General features: G+C 37.5%; 1 protein-coding gene and 1 long non-coding RNA gene across 5 annotated transcripts in view; one reads left to right on the top strand and one right to left on the bottom strand.

Annotated features, from left to right (window-relative positions):
* LOC131275460 (uncharacterized) overlaps positions 1 to 1,848 on the bottom strand; it is a 60,850-nt gene extending 59,002 nt beyond the window's left edge. Inside the window, exon 1 of the long non-coding RNA XR_009182907.1 lies at positions 1,726 to 1,848. This is a non-coding gene — a long non-coding RNA (uncharacterized lncRNA). The remainder of the gene's footprint in view (positions 1 to 1,725) is intronic.
* A 68-nt stretch (positions 1,849 to 1,916) lies between these two features.
* Positions 1,917 to 18,636, top strand: RBAK (RB associated KRAB zinc finger). Of its 4 annotated transcripts, none has more exons than XM_058285742.1 (5): positions 1,917 to 2,416; positions 3,381 to 3,440; positions 12,324 to 12,450; positions 12,711 to 12,803; positions 13,103 to 18,636. In XM_058285742.1, exons 2-5 carry the CDS (start codon positions 3,426 to 3,428, stop codon positions 15,013 to 15,015), a joined length of 2,148 nt encoding a protein of 715 aa, XP_058141725.1. In that variant the 5' UTR covers positions 1,917 to 2,416; positions 3,381 to 3,425; the 3' UTR covers positions 15,016 to 18,636. The 4 variants fall into 4 exon arrangements, with proteins under 4 accessions (XP_058141725.1, XP_012381894.2, XP_058141726.1 ...); XM_012526440.3 differs by having other exon boundaries at positions 1,940 to 2,416; positions 12,711 to 12,776; XM_058285743.1 differs by having other exon boundaries at positions 1,956 to 3,230.
* Positions 18,637 to 20,476: the final 1,840 nt, after the last annotated feature.

The following is a 20,476-nucleotide window of genomic DNA, read 5'->3' as shown; positions in this document are numbered from 1 at the left end:
GTACCAAAAAATAGCATTTGTAGCTTTGATTCTAAAATATCAGACCTGGATCAAGAGTAAGCACAGAAACACAAAACTCACCAGTTCAGACATCAAAGGTCTGTTCTCCCCCCATGGGCTTGAATTTCTTAATTGATATGAACTAAAAACAGTCAAATAGACAAGCAGAAAACACTAATAAATCAGATTCTATGTCTCTGACACAACAGAGATGAGATCTCTAGAAACTAATACATTTTCAGAGATCAGCAAAATCAGACCAAAAGGCAAATGGTAAATCATTGCTCCTACCAATGGGGAAGTAACTTAACTCTATAAACGAATCAAAAACAAAGCAAAAACACAGAATTATAGAAGAAGAAATGAGGAAGAAAGTCAGCAAAGTTCTATTTATATTAATCTCTGGGAGCCAAGAAAAAATATTCTTGGGCTTCAGTCTTGCCCAGGGAGGGTGCCACCCTGGAGAGGGAGTTTATCTGGCTCTGCTAAGTGAATCCATTGGCATCTCTGCGAAGACCTCCAATATTGTAAAAAGGCTAAAATCATGACTTTCATACGGCTATGTAAGGAAAGAGTTAAGTTTAGCTTTCTCATGAAGGTGAAGCTAAAGCTGGCTCTGCAGTTGAAGCGGGGAGGGAAGGGGGCTCTAGCAGCTTGGGCACCAAAGTTTGGAAGTGGCGCCAAGTGAAGGGAGCACCAAATGTGAAGGGTGGCGCCAAATTAGAAAGTGTCGCCAGGTTTGAAAGCTGTGCCAAGCTGTCATAATGTAGGGAATGGGAGTGGCAATGAAGGGCGGGAACCCACATAAATTAATCAGACCTCTGGGATCAGCTGTAACCTCTGAAGTACCCAATCAATGGGGAACAGGGGAGGGACCTGTGTGTTAGACTTAGGGTATATATGTTGTTTGGTGCGCCAGCCATTTCATCCAGGTCACATGCCCATTCTTGCAAGATTGTTAATAAATTTTTTGTCCACAATTAGGTGAGCTTTTATTCTCTTACAGGTACAGCTTTCTTTCTAACAGCTATAAAAACATGTGCTAAAGATTTTATTGAATTCATGAGGGAACCAATAGATGTTATAACCTGTTCAAAGAGAATCTGAGAAACAGACACATTTACAAGGCAGGAATACTGAAATAAATGTGTAAATGAGAGAACGGAGGGAAAATTAGATTTTTCCTGGGAAAGGATGTGTATGGGGGGAAATCAGTTGAATTTCCGCTAGACAGAACAGAATTTCATCAGTTACCTACGACTTTCCAAGAACTGTAAAATTGCTCAGACATCGAATAAGGCTGGAACTAAATAACGAGTGTCCTCCAGACAGTGCTTAGTTTTCCTTTGAAACATTTTTTTCTACAAGCACTGTCCTTTTCAGGAGGTAATTATTTTCTTTCAGTTTTGCATCTATTTTCTAAGCTTTGCAAAGTTGTCATGAATTAAACGTGGCTTGGAAAAGCTCAGTTTCTTTTCTCCTTGTTGGTGGAAAAGGGATACCCTTCTCGCAGCGAATACTTCCATTTAACGCTGGGATCTACTTGCTAATATTTTGGTTAACTGTCTCATTTATGATCATAAGGGAACATGCTAGATTCCTCTCCCCTATTCCTGAAGGTTGTGCGTTGACACTACTTATAAGCCTTATGTTCTCCAGGAAAGAACGAGGGCGTCTTGACTTAATCACGACTTGTACGTAGAGCAGAACTATTACAAACGTTACCTTAAAGGGAGTGAAGAAATTGAGTCAAGGGTTCTGCGTAGCCTGTCCCCGTAGCACAGCGCCTCTTACCCGCTAGAAAAAGAAGAGAGTTTTTCCACGATCCCTAAAACTGGTAGCGCATTGGCTCATGGGAAAGAGAGTAGGACTGTTACCGGTGGCAGGCTCCCGGAGACAGGCGTCCAGGGTTCTCCGGCGCATGCGTACTGTGCCCTGCGTGCGTGTTCGCGCGTGCGCAGTGCCGCCACGCCGCTCGGGCTTTCTGTCCCTCCGCAGGTCACCGTTCACCCTAGTTCCCAGGCTTTGGCCTCCGGTGGGCGAGAATCCCGGAGCCTGCGGATCTGGGCGCCGTCCTGTCGGGGCGGCGGCCAGGCGGGCGTTGGGCTGTGAAGGCCAGGGTCGCGCGGAAGCTCGAGTGGGGACTCACGAGCCGAGCCCCTGAGCTCGCGGCGCTGTGGCCACAGGGTCCGGGCCGAGAGGGCGCGCGGCCCTCCGGTGGCCTCGGCTGAGGCCGGGGCTTCGCCGACGCTCCTGGACAGGCCCGGCTGCATCCTCAGCGGCCCTGGCTTTAGTTTACCGCCGGCCGGGCGGAGGCTCCGGCCGCTTCGAGGTGGAAAGGAGGAGCCCTCAGGAGCGGGCACCGCGCCTGAGAGGACAGTCCCGACCCCTGCCTCTCCCCGGAGCCCCCCAAGGGGTAGGTCGTGGCTTTGCGGGGTCGAGGCAGTTCTCTGTCTCCCATCCCGGAGCGAGCAGGGCTTGGGTGACGTTACCCCATGTCGAGGACAAGACCGAGTGCATGACAGCGGAGGGCTTGGACCCCTTCCAGAAGACTAGTGCCCGGGGTTTGAGGCCGGCTGCCCCGAAAGGCAGGATTTACTGCCGGGGGGTGATCCACGCCTGCGGCTCAGAGCTTCTATCTCCGCATTCCCTGCAAAGCCCTGGTGCCCCTTCCTCCTCCACTCATCTAGTCCAGATGCCAAAGGCATCTCGACACGTCCCTCTGTTCTCTTAAGTATATTCTCCTTCCCTTGTAGTTCTGACCTCGTGGAATCACACAGCGTAGCGCAGGAAAATTCTGCAAGGGTTAGTTAGCTCTTGCTGCCTCGTTTGCCTTGACTTGTCCAAGGTCACCCAGGTTCGTAGGTGGGATTGCTAATAGTTGAATTTAGGAATCGCCTCTCCAGTATTTTGCCCACCTTGTCACAGTTCTCAATAAAAGATTCTTAGGTGCAGCGGCAACCAAGTTGGGTCAGATCATTTAAGAACCAAACCATTTCTTTATGCACATTATCCCATTTTTGAGAGGTCAAATTCTTTATTACTGAGAATTATTTTAAGCAGTTTAAAGAGTAAGAAATTGCGTGGGCAGTGTAAGAGCAGGGAGTTTTCATTGCATCTTTTACTTAATAATGGCTAGCTATTTAAAAAGGAGTCAGTGTCTATATCCACCAATGAGAATCTAACCCATCTAATTACCACATGGTCATGTTCCAGCTACAGCTGTACAGGTGTGTGTTTCCTCCATATCCCCCTTTTATTCCCTTCTGAGTGTTCACAGAGTGTTCTCTCATTGAGCATTCTGCGGTGATTCTTAAAAAGGAGATTCCCGCCTAGGCATGCCACGTTACTCATGACTTTACTTACTTCTCCTCTCCTAGATCTACCATTACAGTTTGTCTACACTTTTTCAAAAGCAGTAGAAAATGAACCAATCCCAGGTGAGTTGTTCTGTTTGTTTGACATATTAGCCACTTTGTTTTATAATACATTTTAAGAGGTTTATAAGGGTCCATACTGTAAAATGGGAAAGTTGGAAAAATGAATGATTGTCTAAAATATGGTTAGAGTCAGCACCAAGAATCTTTGTCAGTTTATATGTGTAAGTAGTGTGATATTTTAGAACTAATGAATTTGAGCTGCAAATATAACTGATGTTCTTGATAGTCATAGAAAAGAAAAATACCGTTCATACAACATTCACATTGACTGTAAGAAGAAACCATTTTTGTTCCTTGTAGATTTTAAAAATTTCCTAGGAATTAGAAATATTTCTTTGTTGAAGTTTGTATAATTGTGACTAGACTCTCTAATAAAAACCATCAATTAAATCTTTGCAGTACATGGCCTCTACTTGTTGTTTATGTAAGCAGAGGGCTTGCTGCCCAAGGAGAACTCAGTGCATATAATATCTCCAGGGACCAAAATACTGCTATCCGAGTAGTCATCTTTCTGTTTTCACTCTTTAATCCAGGGATAAAACCTAGGAGAATGGTCTGCTCATCTTTTAAATACTGCTCCAGTATTCCTGCTAGTCTGTTTATTTGCAATGCACAGCAGACACCACAAAAAAATATTCTCTAAGTAAAGATTCCTTACTTTGTACTCAACATTTCAACTCTCAGTGTTCTAGTGCTGGCCCTAGCACTTCTCTGAATCTGTTAGTCAGATTACTAGGGATCTAATTATGCTCAAATCCAATGAAAATTTCCCAGTCCTTACCTCATATGACCACTCTTCTACCATGGATATGTTATTTTTTTGTGATATCACACACTTGGTTTACCTCCAAACTGATGTTCTTCATGAAGTCGTCTTTTCTTTGCTTTGAAAAAAAGTCTTTAACTATTTCTCTTTCTATCTGTAAGTGAAAATAGTTCTTTGAAAAAGTGGTGGGAATAACCCACACTTTCTTAAATAGAATATCCAGTGTTCAAAGTTGCCCAGTTTCCTAAATTTTTTTTTTTAGTTTGTTCTTTTTAATCAGGGTACACAAAGAGTCCTATGTCACAGTTGGTTCCTGATTTCTTCAGTCTTTCAGTAGTAGTTTACCCTGCATGGCTCTTGAGTTTCTTTCTTTGAAATTTATTTATTTCTTCTTTTCAGTCTCCCACAGTCTGGATTATGCTGATTGCATTGCCAATGTGTTGCCTTTAATGCATTTCTTTATTTCCTATACACCTTGTAAAGTTGGCATTTAGATCTGGTAGCTTAATCAGATTTGTGTTTGTTTCTTTTGGCAAGACTTGTCATGGTATTTCTGTAATTTTTCCCCCAGAGTTATATATCATCTTCCTGTCTCTGTTCTGGTGATGTTAGCATCTATTGATGTTCATTGCCTTGATCTATCATTAGTGGAGGCAAAAGTGGTAATATTCTAGTTCTACCATTCTTCTTCAATTACTAGCCAGAATACTTTTCCAAATATAAACTTATCTTGTCCTGTCTTTGGTTTCATGCAGGAAAGACAGTTTTCAAAATCTTTAGTAGGCCCTGAGCAGCAAGGGTTTTTTTGTTTTTTGTTTTCTTTTTTTTTTTTTTTTTGTCATTTTGAGCTCATGGATTTAAACATTTCAAATGTTTCCGTACACTGAAGTTGATATTCTTTTTTTTTAAGTTGTAAAAAAACTGTAAACATATATAACATAAAACTTGTCATTTAACCACTGCTAAGTACACAATTCAGTAGCATTAATACATTTATAATGTGCAGCCATCACCACTACCTATTTCTAAAATTTTTCATCACCCCAAATTCCCCATTCTCTCTTCCACTCAGCCCTTGTTAACCTCTAATCTACCTTCTGACTCTACGAATTTGCCTATTTTAGATATTTCATATAAGTGAAATCACCCTAATATTTGTCCTTTAGTCTCTGGCTTATTTCACTGGGCATAATGTTTTCAAGATTCATCCATGTTGCAGTATACATCAGAACTTCATTCATAAATAATATTCTGTTTTTTATATGTGTACGGTCAATCCTATATTTCTACTAGGAACTATGTATGGTTCAGTATTCACTAACAGTGTTTGTGACAACTTTATAGAATATAATACTGTAAATAATGAGAATCAACTGTACCACAATTTGTTTATAATTTATCTATTGAATACTTGGGTTGTTTCCACCTAAACATAAGGGTCTTGCTTTTTTATCCAGTCTGACAATTTATGCCTTTTAATTGGAATGTTTTTACCATTTTCATGTAATGCATTTATTGATATGGATAGGTAGTAGTCTGTTGTCTTTCTACTTGATTTCCCTTTGTCCCATTTTTGTTTCCTTTTTCTTCTTTGACTTCCTAACTTTGCACTGTTTTTTGTGATTCCATTTTTTATCTTTTGTTTATTATTAGCTATAACATTTTGTTATTTTAGTGGGAGCTTCAGGATTTATAATACAAAAATTTTTTAGTCTATCTTTAAGTAATATACCACTTTATTTAAAATATAAGAAGCTTGTAATAATATACTTCCATTTCTCCCTTTGGTCTTTTCATTATTATCATTGCCATGCATTTTACTTTTACATGTGTTATCAATCCCACTATACGCTGCTATTTTTATTTAAAGATACTTTTGAAAAAGATTTAAGTAATAAAACTATGTAGTTACCATTTCTCATCTTAATTCCTTTGTGGAGATCCAGATTTTTGTCTCCTGTCATTTTTAGGATGTCTTCTAGTGATGGTGATGTTTATTGCTGGTTATTGATGATGATGTTTAGATCTACATCTTATTTTTTGCCCATATACCTATCTTGTACTAAGACTATAGTGTGAAAAATCTTTTATTACTTGTGTATTTCTAGTTATTTCTACTTATCTCCTTTAGTTTCTACTCTATAAAGGTGATGGCTGTGTTCAACGTGATGAATATATTTTTTTTAAAAAAGATTTATTTATTTATTTATTTATTTCTCTCCCCTTCCCCCCCACCCCGGTTGTCTGTTCTCTGTGTCTATTTGCTGCATCGTCTTCTTTGTCCGCTTCTGTTGTTGTCAGCGGCATGGGAATCTGTGTTTCTTTTTGTTGTGCCATCTTGTTGTGTCAGCTCTCCGTGTGTGTGGCGCCATTCCTGGGCAGGCTGTACTTCCTTTTGTGCTGGGCGGCTCTCCTTACGGGGCGCACTTCTTGAGCGTGGGGCTCCCCTACACGGGGACACCCCTGCGTGGCAGGGCATTCCTTGCACACATCAGCACTGTGTATGGGCCAGCTCCACACGGGTCAAGGAGGCCCAGGGTTTGAACCGCGGACCTCCCATTGGTAGACGGACGCCCTAACCACTGAGCCAAGTCTGCTTCCCTATATTCTTAACTGTTAAGTTTACTGGGGGTTGTGACTTTCAATATTACAAAGTGTCTTTCTTTGAATGCTTTTAGTTTAAATTTTGTTTTGCTGTAAATGGGAATTGCAACCCCCGCTTTCTTCATTTTTTCCATTTCCATTTGCCCATTTCTTTATTTTTACCTTTCTAACTAATTTTTCCGAGGTGGATCTTGCTTTTTTGAGACCATTTGAAAATACTTAATTTTAGTGGATGGTATACACCCATTCACTTTTACTGATTTGTTCCCAACTCTGTTATATTCTTTGTTAATATTACTTGGTGTATTGTATTTACTGTTTATTTGTCTAGATTATCTATTTTATTTGTTCATTTTGATAGTTAGGAAGCATTGTGTTTTTAGTTAATATTTTTTTATAGGCACTCTTGTATCCCTAGTTTCCTTACTAACCTTTTACTCTGGTTGGTCAGTTGAAAATGGTATACTTTGATTCCTGACTACTAACTGTGTAAAAATAAGTAAGATTATTCAAATTCCCTTTACTTTTTCCCTTAAAAAGAAAATTCCTTTATTTCTGCTTTGATAGAACTTGTAAAACTTATAAATTATTTTCGTCCCTCGTTTCCTCCTTTCCATTTGAAAATTAAAAAATGTTTTGCTTGGATTTCCTTCCACCATTCTCTAACCCACACTCTTACCTCCATGTTTCATTGAAATTACTGGAACTCTTGTTTTATTAAAAATACAGATATTTATTAACCTTTAACAATTACAATTTCACAGCTATGTTATTAATACTTAAACAAATCTAAGTTTCTGTTTATTTTGCTACCCTAACTTGGAAGGCAATTAAATTAGAGCAACACAATATGTAGTGGTTGCTCAAGTACATAATAAGTATTGCAGCCTGTTCATTCACTTGCATCTTCATCTTGTGTTTTGTTTTGTGCTTGGTAATATAGGAAATTGGCTCCAACCCCTTTCATTATGTGCCTTTCTCTACTGCAGAGGCTGGAGAGCTTAATAACTGTACCACTATACTTCATAGACTCTCTTTGAAGGTTTCCAGATATGATTTAAGTTCCTTGTACATTAAAAGGGATTTGTTGTGCTGAGTCAGAGATTATAGCAGCTCTACTTCATTGCTTCTGTGTATGTTGCTGTAAAGTACTGTCAAGGAGGTATTTTATTTCTTTTTTCCAGGTACTGTCCTAAGTTCTAAACTCTAACTCTATAAGGTATCAAGAGATGAGGATTAGAATATCCATTCTGCTGTTTTTGATTATAGTTTTTCTACCGTACTTATTGTCGTCTGGGCAACAGTGTGGTCGGTGGGGCCTCCTGAACCCACGAGTGCTGCAGAATGGTGTGTTCCTAGAGTTTGCAGTTAAAACAGCAGCTTCTTCATTCCCCAGCTTTCTGCTTGTTCCCCAGGTTTCTTTTTAAAAAAAAAACAAACAAAAAACAAATGGCTTAGGGATCTCTCCTTTCTCTATACTCTACCTTCTGTCATAATATACTAAGTCAGAATGTTATAAATTATCAAAGCCTATGCTTAACGGAAATTGAATAGCAATACAATATGATGTAATGGTGTAAGATGATGTAATCTGACTAGGATAAGATATTTATGGATTTCTGCCAGCTGTTCATTATCTGTTTCACATATCCATGAGGAGTACATAGTTAGAAAATGAGATCCTCATGTTTCTTGAAAGGCCAGTTCTGTAGTGTTATTCTGGGAGATATACCTGGAATTTCGGCTTAGATCCTGTTCTTCCTGTCTTTGGAAACACAAAATTTCCTGCATTAAGTACCTGTCCTCTTTATCTGTCATTTGCTTTTGAACCTGTATTAAAATGAACTGAAAACAACTGAAGCCAAGTACTCTTCATTCTTATCAGTGTCTCTGCCTTCTGGTCTAACAACCCACATTATTGAATTCTGTAATTGACTTTATTAGTTCGTTTGGCTTGCCTTTGGACAAACTTGGATGTCCTGCTTTAATTTTCTCAGCCAATCAACAATAAGTAAACCAAGCTGTCTCAGAGAGCTAGAGACCAGATGATAGGCTTAAAGGAATTTGGGGGGTAGAGGAAGGTTGCAAGCTGACACCTACCTGGGTAAAAGATATGATAAGCTGAAGGTAAGTATTTGTACAGGGAAGGATAAAATGGGGGCATAGGGATACCTTTGGGTGGGGCTTTGCGGGCTTGAGGGGGATAGGGATGGGAGGACGGGTAAGATGGGGGAGGGTGGGGAGAACATTTGCACATAGGAGACTGTCAGGTATGTGTTTGAAAGTAGCAGCTCTATTTCTGTATCTCAGAGTATCTTAGCCTTAGGAACTACATCATTGTAGCCATGTCAATGAATGTAAACCCTTTGTTGATAGATCCTAGATAAATAATAGGATAAATAATAGGGTAGCTGCTATTTACCGAGCAGCTCTCTTTACTAAACCGTAAGTGTTTGCAATCCCTTGAGCTGCTCCTTGCAACACCATCAAAAAATTTCTTTTTTTTGCTTTTTTTCCTGAGATGTTTTTTTAAATATTCACATGTGCCTCTTCCTTGGATTCTCTTAGGCTTCAATGGAGTGGCATCATTGAATACTTTAAAGAAAGAATTTTTCTTATTAACTATTCTTCCTTTTGTGAAAACAGCTTTATAGTGTCCTTATGTTTAAATAACAGTTTGGCTTGGCATACGATTCTAAGTTCAATTATTTTCTATTAGATGAGAAGTTGAATGTCAGTTATTGGGGTAATTGGTGTGTTTTTTCCCTAACTTTTTATGGTTATTTTCTTAATTTTTCAATTTTAGATATTTTATTTAAAAATTTAAGGATCTCTAATTTTTCTCAGTGTTCTTTTGATGTGAAGGCTTACTGGTTTTTCAGATCAGGAATCATTTTCAATTCTACCTTTGATTTAGTTTTGTTCATTCTTCCCATTATTTTTTCTGAAAATGTTGACTCTCTTGGATCTGGCTTCATGTCAAATTTCTTTCCAAGTTTCCATTTCGTATTTTCTATGAGATTTCCTAAAATATATTTTCTTTGTCCCATTTGATAATCAAGCCTCTTACTTGAGGATTTTTTAAAAAAATCAACACTCCAGTTTTAAATTTCTGGCAGCTTTATTAGAAGTTTTTGTTTTATAGAAGCAATAGTCTGCTTAATTTACTTAAAAATATGAATCAGTGAAAAATTAAATTCTCTTTCCTTTATGAACTCTCTCTTTTATAAACTCATTGAGTTCATATTGGTCCTTGCCCTTTATTTATACTCTTTTCCTCAAATAGTCACCAATTCTTGATTTTCTATTTCAATTTGTGAGAGAAGAATTAATAGCTAATGTGACTATACTCATCCAATGACCATATTTGATTACTCTTTCCATTTTGTGGAGTTCTAGAACTGAATGGGCAGAGATACGTAATTAGAGTAGGCATCACTTCATTTTGAACAGGAGACGAGTTGCTAGACAAGTTAATTTGCTCAAGTTGTTTTACATTAAGAGTAGAGTACTTTAAGAGAAGCCTTTAAGAAAAAAAAAATCCATGTCCATTATGGATAGGGTTGGGTATATGTCCTAGTTTGCCTGAGACAGTCTTGTATTATTATGCCTATGTTCCTGTTCTATCATTTGTCCCAGGCAGAAGTTTCCCAGTTTGGACAATGAATATACAGTCACCCTAATTATGGAGGTTTGAAGCATCTTATATACTGCTAGGTCTCTGGCCTCAATGCCCATAGCCAGAGAGTTCTCATCAGATTCAACATTCATCTGACTGCTCCAGGTACTTAAAGCAAGGACCACTCAAACCACTCTGGTAATCCTGTGGTTTATTACTCTGCCCACCAAGCACTATATTGCCCACAGGAATCCTATGCCCTCTTGATTTGCCTGGAGTTTTTCAGGGGCTTAGTTGGAGAGTCTGCCCCTCACTTTTGCTGGGACCCAACATCTGCTTCTATATAAAGTTGTGTGTTCAGGGCACTGGTATGTTTTGTCTTTAACTACTCTGTACCTTCAAGTGAATTTCCTCAAAGAAATTCCTGCTGTTGGTAGCCTCTGTGTTCAGTGCCCTTATGAATGTAATCTATTTTTATATTTCTTTGAATTTGACTTTTTGGGGGTTTTGTTTGTTTTTGAGGCAGGGAAGTAATTGTGTGTGTTTGATTTACTGTCTTGAATTAGAACTGACTTTTATTGTAAGAAAACTCACGAAAACACCTTCTTAATATCTTTGGCCTATTCATCCAACCTCCTAAATGTTGATGCTGCTTAGTTTTTGCCACTAGTACTTTTTACACCTCATTGTCTTTTCCTTTAAGTCTTATAGAATACATAATCTTTAAGGATGTAAGATAGTAGAATCTGTGAAGTCCAACACATCAATACAAAATTAAAATAATTTGATTTTGTTTTGTTAAACTATCTCCACCTTGTATACGCTAATAACATCCTAGGGCATTTATTTAATCAACAAATATTTATTGCTGCAAGAAAATCTTTGAAGATAATTGAGATAAAACTTGAAGAAAGTAAAAAGGCTAGTCATGCAGATAGCTAGAGATAGCTGACTGCGAGAAAAAAAGAATCAAACACCTGAAACTGGGTGAGAGTACCAAAGCAGAGTGTGAGAAAGGAAGAGAAAAGATGAGGGACTGAATCCTGGGTTCCTCCAATATTAGGAGATTTAGGAGAAGAGGAGGAACCACCCTTCAAAGGTGACTGTAGAGAGTGACAAGGAATAAAATGCATGTGTATATTTACATGTTGTATTAGGGCTTTCTAGGAAAACAGAACCAACAGGACATATCAGTAAATATTATGAAACTTTTATAAGAATTGTCTCATGTGACTTGGGGATGTATGACTCCAAATTCTGTGGGGCAGGCTTCTTGCTGGGAATTCCAATAAAGGTTTTTGAAAAATCCCCTAGGAGAAGCTGGCTGACTGAAGTGGAGATAGAAATTCTCTCTTCTGACTCCTTAAATCATCAGTTCTCCTTTTAAAGCCTTCAGCTGATTGGATGAGATTTCTCTCACTGTTGAAGACAGTCTCCTCAGTTGATTGTAGATTTAATCAGTCATAGATGCAATCAACTTGTTGATCATTTACGTCCACAAAATATCCTCACAGTAACAATTAGGCCAGTGCTTCCTTGACCAAATAACTGGACACCATCACTTGGCCAAATTGACAAATGAACTTAACCATCACACATATATCTCTCTACTAAGCTATAAGCTTTTTGAGAAGCAGGAGTGGTGTTTTACTCATCTTATATCTCCTAAAACTTAGATAATTCAGACACAAAGTGGTATTTGGGGTTTTTCTGTTCGGGTACATTATTTAAAGAACCCAAAGGCATTGAGTTTCCAGTATGATTTATTTTCCTCCAACAATCTATAACATAACTATTTGTTGTTCATTGTTAATTTTACCAATGAGCACAGAAAAATCTTGTCCCTATATGTCTTTTCCACATCACCCAACTCTGATCATGGTGCCATGTACAGGGGTCAGTGTCATTCACGGATGTGGCTGTGGACTTCACCCAGGAGGAGTGGCAACAACTGGACCCCAATGAAAAGATAACATACAAGGATGTGATGCTGGAGAACTACAGCAACCTAATTTCAGTGGGTAAGGATAGCTTCCTTTCTAATATGTGGGTACTTTGAATTTAATGATTTATCCTTGAGTTTTAAGAAATAAGTGGTAAGACTATTGAATCCCTTTTGGGCATTCACTATGGTATTTGTATCTTTATTTTCACATTTCAAGTTTCTAATTTTGAAGGTAAAAATAGGGATACTTTTATTATATGAGGCAGTGTCTTCTTATACTTCAAAGATCTTAAGCCAATCAGCTGGTCCATGTGCTTCTCCATTTCTCATCACCAGGGTACGATATTACCAAACCAGATGTGATCATCAAGTTGGAGCAAGGAGAAGAGCCATGGATAGAAGGTGAATTCCCATGTCAGAGTTGTCCAGGTAAATTAGTAAACTATTAGGTTTTTTTAAATGGTTATCTCAGACTTTTGGGATGGCTAAAGCTAGTTATGTATACATATGTCTTAGAGATACTAAATCACACCTTCCCCACTTCACTGTGTGTGTGCTATATTATAGATCGAGGGAAAAACAGGAATATACTCTTGGGATTATTTTTATTTGTGGAATTTTACCCTAACAGAAGAGTCAATCCACAAATAGGGCACTTGTGTAGCACTCCCATTCTGTAGCTTATGTGTTCACATTCACAAGATTTGTTTCATTTTATTCCTTTTTAGAAGACATCTGGAAAGCTGATGACTTGATAGAGAGATTCCAAGAAAATGAAGACAAACATTCACAGCAAACTCTACTCATCAACAACAAATCCCTGATTGAAGAGAGAGAGAATGCATTTGATAAAACTTATAATGTAGAACCAAACCTTGTTACTTCAAACATAATAGCTCAGAATTGTGTCTCATGTGGAAAGAGTTTAGAATGTATTTCAGAGTTAATTATTAGTGATGGAAGCTATGCAAGAAAGCAACCTGATGAATGTAGTGAATGTGGGAAAATACATCATGGAGAGAAACCCTATGAATTTAATCAAAATGGGGGAGCCTATGCTCAAGATGATGAAAGTATTCTTAAGACGATTAATATTTTGGAGAAACCCTTTGACTATAATAAATGCATGGAAGCCTTTGAAAATGAAGCAGTTTTCATTACTCACAAAAGAGCTTACATGGGGGAGAAGCATTATGAATGGAATGATTCTGGACCAGACTTCATCCCAATGTCAAATTTCAATGTATATCAGAGATCACAAATGGACATGAAACCCTATGAGTGCAGTGAATGTGGAAAATCCTTCTGTAAAAAGTCAAAATTCATTATACATCAGAGGGCTCACACAGGGGAGAAACCTTATGAGTGTAATGTATGTGGGAAATCCTTCAGCCAAAAGGGAACCCTCACTGTGCATCGGAGATCACACTTAGAGGAGAAGCCCTATAAATGTAATGAATGTGGGAAAACCTTCTGTCAGAAGTTACACCTCACTCAACATCAGAGAACTCATTCAGGAGAGAAACCCTATGAATGCAGTGAATGTGGGAAAACCTTCTGCCAAAAGACGCATCTCACCCTACACCAGAGAAATCATTCAGGAGAAAGACCCTATCCATGTAATGAATGTGGGAAATCCTTCTCCCGGAAGTCAGCCCTCAATGATCATCAGAGAACACACACAGGAGAGAAACTTTATAAATGTAATGAATGTGGGAAATCCTACTACCGAAAATCTACCCTTATTACACATCAGAGAACACATACAGGAGAAAAACCTTATCAATGTAGTGAGTGTGGAAAATTCTTTTCTCGGGTATCATACCTTACTATACATTATAGAAGTCATTTAGAAGAGAAACCTTATGAATGTAATGAATGTGGTAAAACCTTTAATTTAAATTCAGCCTTCATTAGACATAGGAAATTACACACAGAAGAGAAATCCCATGAATGTAATGAATGTGGAAAGTTCTCTGAATTCTCATATCTCACCAATCAAACAACTGATTTAGGAGAGAAACCCTATGAATGTAATGAATGTGGGAAAACCTTCCTTGAAAATTCAGGCTTTGATGGACATCAGTCATTTCCAAAAGAGAAGTCCTATGAATGTAATATATGTGGAAAATTATTCTCTGAGTTGTCATACTACACTTTACATTACAGAAGTCATTCAGAAGAGAAACCCTATGAATGTAATGAATGTGGGAAAACCTTTTCCCACAATTCATCCCTCTTTAGACATCAAAGAGTGCACACAGGAGAGAAACCTTATGAATGTTACGAATGTGGAAAGTTCTTCTCTCAGAAGTCATATCTCACTATACATCACCGAATTCATTCAGGAGAGAAACCTTATGAATGTAGTAAATGTGGAAAAGTCTTCTCTAGGATGTCAAACCTCACTGTACACTATAGAAGCCATTCAGGAGAGAAACCTTATGAATGTAATGAGTGTGGAAAAGTCTTTTCTCAGAAGTCTTATCTCACTGTACATTATAGAACTCATTCAGGAGAGAAACCCTATGAATGCAGTGAATGTGGGAAAAAATTCCACCACAGGTCAGCCTTCAATAGCCATCAGAGAATTCACAGGCGAAGGAATATGAATGTACTTGATGTGGAAAGTCTCCTCTGAAGTCAAATCTCAGGTCAGAAAAGCCTCTGAATATAATAAATATGGGAAATCCAGTAGGGAATCAAATACTGTTCATCTGAGCACTCTCACAGGAAAGAAACCTTTACCTATCTCCTGATTGGGGAAAAGCATTTGGGCATTAGAATCATTTTAATCTGAATTTCCACAGAGAAGTATCTCCTAAGAATACAACAAGAAGCAAAGCCTTGAGCAAGACCATACAACTCATTGGGCACTAGATGATTTATACAGCAGTGAAATTTTATAAGATGTTTAAGATTTATTTTGAATTCAAATTGTATTACATATCAGGGAATCATACCGAGGTGAAATGTGTCTTGTGATTAATGTGAAAAAAATATATTCTCTTGAAAATTGTTGTACTTAAAGCCATATTTCAGATGTAAAATCAAGTCTTTATAAGAAAGAAAATATCAGTTCTGAATAAGCATTCATTATATAAAAAATTTTTAAGGTCATCAGGAGTTGACAATGTTGACAGTAGCATTTAATATATATATGACATGTTTTTATATTTTTAAAATGCAGTCTAATGGTAATTCTATGCAAGTTTGGATTTGAGTAATTTCTGAAGAGTTTCCTTATTTGAGTAATAGGATGGCAAACAGTATGAAACACAAAGGATATAATATTGTTAGTGATGTAGTATTTGATAGGTATAAAATAGTAAAGTTTTCTATAGTGACATTTACAAATAGGTTTTTAATAAATGCCTCAAATATAAAAGTCAGTGATTTTTGTAAAGTTTTCACCTGCATCTGAGCAAAGAAATGATTTTTTAAATGTACTATTTTTCTTAAATTATGCATAGACAATGGGGAATTAAGTCTATTTGAATAAAAGAGAACAACTGTACTATTCATAACTAAGGTAAAATATTCCCTATATAAAATATCCCCAACTCTTATACTACTTGTATTTTTTAATCCGTAAGTTTGAGGTATAAAGTGCCAATATTATGTAATTTGGAATTTTATCTATTTTATATTTGATATGAATAGGGTGACATCATATTGTGCACTGCCCCTTTATTTCCAGTATTTTTTAACAAGTTTCTTGTTCTGTTTTTTCCCACTAAATTCCTTACTGGAAGAGTTTGAGTGTCTACCATTTCCTCACATGAAATAGAGATAAACCCCAATTAGTCTAAATCAATAATAATAATTCCATTCTGTTTGCAAGTGTCTTGTTTATAGTGGTCATATGGCCCAATTCTCAGCAAAGAAATAAAAAGGAGATGGATTTGTTCTGGAGTAAAGATAAAACAGTGATAAAATTGATCTTGTTCCAGGAACATAAGGATGGTTTAATATTCAAAGCCAATTACTATATTTTACTACATGAAGAAAAGTAATTTAATATGCAGAAAAGTCGTGATAAAATTAGTACCCATTTATGATCTTAAACTATAGATAGAAAGGAACCTTCCTTAATTGGATACAGAATATTTTAACCTACAACAAACAGCATACCTAATGGTGAAATGTTGAAAGCTTTCTCCCAAGTTCAAAATAAGGCAAGGATATTCACTATCACCAATTTTATTCAGCATAGTTAAGAAGGACCTAGATAGATTAGCGAGGCAAGAAAAAGAAAAGGCGTATGGGTTGGAAAAGAAGTAAAACCTATTTGCAGATGACATGATTTTGTGCTAGAAAATTCTGAGGAATATACAGGAAATTAGAATCAGTAATTAAAATCAGCAATACCCCTGTATACATCATTTTTAAAAGATCTTTTAAGTTAACAACATAGAAAATGGGATTTTAAACAACAATATTATTTACAGTAGCTTTTTAAAAATCCTCAAGTACCTAGAGGGAAATTCTAACAACATTTTCAAGAACTCTATAAAAATTTTCAAAGTAGTAGGGGATATCTTGTTCATAGATTCCAGGACTCAATCTAAAAAAGATGCCAGTTCCCCCCCACATTAATAGATTCAATGCAGTCATGATCTAAACTCTCGCAACTTTTTCAATGAAAATTAACAAGCTTATTCTAAAATTTGTATGGAGGGTCAAAAGGCCAATAATAGTCAAAGTTGTATTAAAAAATAGGGAATTAATAGCCAAATATATAGAACTGTAATAAAGCCATAGAGATTATGATTATGATACTGGCCTAAGTATAGACAGTTGACCAATGGGATGGAATAAAGATTCCAGAAAGAGACCCATACATACACCATCCCCTGATTTTTGACAAAGATAATGCAGTGAGATGGGAAAGGGGTGTTCTTTCTAATAAATGTGATGTGTCCCATCAATTAGGTATGGACAAGGTCTTGACCCCTACCTTACCCAAAATACAAAATTTATTATTCAGGATGGATTGCAGATCTCAATATCAAATGTAAAATACAAAGCTTTAAGAAGAAAACAATAGAGTGAGAAAAGTTTTCATTTTTAAAACCCAAAAGGCAGTAGAGCATAAAATAAAAATGTGTTAATTTGGATATATTAAGTTTAAGAACTTTATCAAAAAGGCACCATTAAGAAAGTGAATAAGCAAACCGCAGGGTGAGAAGGTATTTGTAATAACAAACATAGGACCATAAACGAGTCTAGAAGAAGGGTTGGTCAACTTACCCAGTAAAGAGTCAGATAGCAAATGTTTTGAACTTTGTAGGGCAGATGATCACTGTCAAAACTACTCACCTCTGTGACTGTAGTGTGAAAGCAACCATATATACTATATATAAACAAATTGGTGTGGCTGTGTCACAGTAAAGTCATTTACAAAAACAAGAGGTGGGCTGCATTTGGACTGCAGGCTATAGTTTGTCAACCCCCTAATCTAGGGTATATAAAGAATTACAAGTCAACGAGAAAATAAAAAGAAAAATGGGCAAAAGACTATTTTCACAAAAGAGGATAGCTAGATTGTCAATAAATTGAAAATTGCATTAGCTTTAGTAATCAGGGAAATGCAAGTTTAAAACACCCTGTGGTACCACTGAAGGGCTAAAATAAAAAATATGAAAAAGTATCAAGGCTTGGCAAGAATGCAAGTAACAGAAACTTGTACACTGCTGATAGAATTACCAATTGATATAAACATCTTGGAAAGCTGGAACTTAAAGCTGAACATGTATATACCCTTTTACCCAAAGCTAGCAGAAATGCATATATATGCCCACTGAAGACTTGTACTAGAATACCCGTAGCAACTTTATTTAAAACTGTAAAGAAACAGAACAACCTTAAGGCATATATGCAGTAGAAAGAATAAACTTTAGTGGTATATTTCCACTATAGACTACTGTAAAGCAGTAAGAATAAAGACTATAAGTACATGCAATAATATAACTGACTTTCACACAAAATGCTGAAGAGCCCAGACACAAAAGAAAACACTAATTTCATTTATATAAAATATAAAAACAGGCAAAATTTATTCACTTAGAAATCGGGATAGTGGTTAGACTTGCTTGGGATTGAAAAGATATATAAAGGGGATTTATCTGGTGCTGGTAATCGGATGCTTCTTAATTGGGTGCTGAATACCAGAGTATGTTCTGAGTTGTGCACTTAAGATTTGTGTATTTTTCTGCATGTACATTAAACTTTCATGAAAAGTTTTTTTAAAATCACAAAATGGCTGTCATTTTTGTTGCTCAGCACTTGCCATATTTTTTCTAGTTGTATATGAATATGCTGCATAGCAGGGATTAAATGGTAGGTTTTGCATAATTGTGTCCAGAAAATAATATTCTTTATGGTAGTTACAATGGCAACTAAGATTTCCTATACACTGAGTCATTAAAGCTTAATATAACATATATTTTAAGTAAAATATTTAAAAAGCTTAAAGGGCCATGGGTCTGGCATATATAAATGGATCAGAATCGCCTCTTCAATAAAGAAGCTAATTATGACATTTTCTAAAATTATTTTCACATTTCTAAGTCTGGGATGCATCTTTAACAGTTCACCTATCAAAACTGACCTTTCTTTGAGGTACTTACATAATGGTGAGCTTGAGTTGATGAAAAGTGTTAACTTTTCAGCTAAGATAGAAGACACAACAGTTGTTAACAGCACAAATGTTGAGTGAAAGCAAATGGGTAACTGACTTCACACTATAAAGATTAAGAGCACTTTGGGGGAAGCGAATGTGACTCAAGTGATAAGGCCTCTGCCTACCTTATGGGAGTACCCAGTTTCAATCCCTGAGGCCTCCTGGTGAAGAAGAAGAGAAAGCTGCCTGTGTGGCAAGCTGAGTGCCCATGCGGCAAGCCGAGTGCCCAGGTGGGTGCCTGTGTGGTGAGCCAAGTGCCCACGGAGCAAGCCGAGCGCCTGTGTGGGTGCCCATGTGGCAAACTAATGCCCCCACAGCAAGCCGAGTGCTCACGCAAGTGAGTCACACAGCAAGAAGACAGTGCAGCAAAAGAGAGATGAGGGGGAGAGTCAAGGTGAAGTCCACAGAGACCAGGAACTGAGGTGGCGCAATTGACAGGGAACCTCTCTCCACATCAGAGGTCCCCAGGATCGAATCCCAGAGAATCCTAGAAGAGATAAAGACGAGAAGACAAAAAGAGAAATAGATACAGAAGATCACACAGCAAAAACAGCAGGATGGGGGAGGGGAAGGGGAAAAAAAGAATACTTTGACACTTTGGGACTGGCTCAGCTTATTGCACAGCAAAGACTAAATAAGATATTAGATGGAGCCAACTACCTGCACTTATTTCACCTTTCTCATTAGATTAAATCTGAAGTGAGAAATGGATTATTAATGCCTTGTTTGCTGAAGGACTGTTAACCGAGGAGTTGGGTAGAACTCGGAGGTGAGACTCCCCTACGCCGGCTAACTGTTCTCTCAGTGCGCTGGGCTTAACCACTGAGCATACTGTCAAGCCAGAGTGTGGCTCTCCTTTTAATAATGGTGAAGTCCTCCTGTCATCGTAAGGTACCCCCACCATTTCCCTTGTTTACTACTGCTTAAGTTGGGGTCAATTAAATTTTCAGTTTTACCTATAATGTCTTTTAAATATCTCAAAAGATATCAGTACAAGATCACATCGTTGAGGCAAAAACTTCACCCACTGTACTTTATTCCATCCCAAATTATGCTCAGATGTGTTGTCCAACTAAGATCTCCAAAGAGGAGGCGCATACGACACGTAGCACATTAAATGGCCGTGTTGCAGAATTCCCCACATTAAATCATATGAAGGCCATAAAGAAAAAAAAGGTAATTTTATCCCTAAGTGTCACCAAGGTAATAATATATATTTTTTAAATCCCCTTTCATATTATTGAAATTAAACTCCTGTGGCTCCTGTCAAATTGGTGAACTACTTTTGGATCACTGACTTATGAGCAAATGGCATGGATCGAAAATAATGTAAAAGAATCTCCTGAGAGGAGATAGAACAGTTATGGTCTTACAGTGGAGCAAGGTGTGGCTCAGGGGACAGTGAAGAAACTGGGGC

Source organism: Dasypus novemcinctus, chromosome 23 (assembly GCF_030445035.2).
Source record: "Dasypus novemcinctus isolate mDasNov1 chromosome 23, mDasNov1.1.hap2, whole genome shotgun sequence".
Classification (NCBI taxonomy): Eukaryota; Metazoa; Chordata; class Mammalia; order Cingulata; family Dasypodidae; genus Dasypus; species Dasypus novemcinctus.
Note: the sequence above shows the minus strand (reverse complement) of the source record. Positions and strands in the feature narration are given on the sequence as shown.

Excerpts from the sequence above, each read along its gene's own strand:
- RBAK (XM_058285742.1), top strand. Across the intron at positions 12,451-12,710 it reads CAGCAACCTAATTTCAGTGG|GGTACGATATTACCAAACCA; the intron begins GTAAGGATAGCT and ends TCTCATCACCAG. Across the intron at positions 12,804-13,102 it reads CCCATGTCAGAGTTGTCCAG|AAGACATCTGGAAAGCTGAT; the intron begins GTAAATTAGTAA and ends ATTCCTTTTTAG.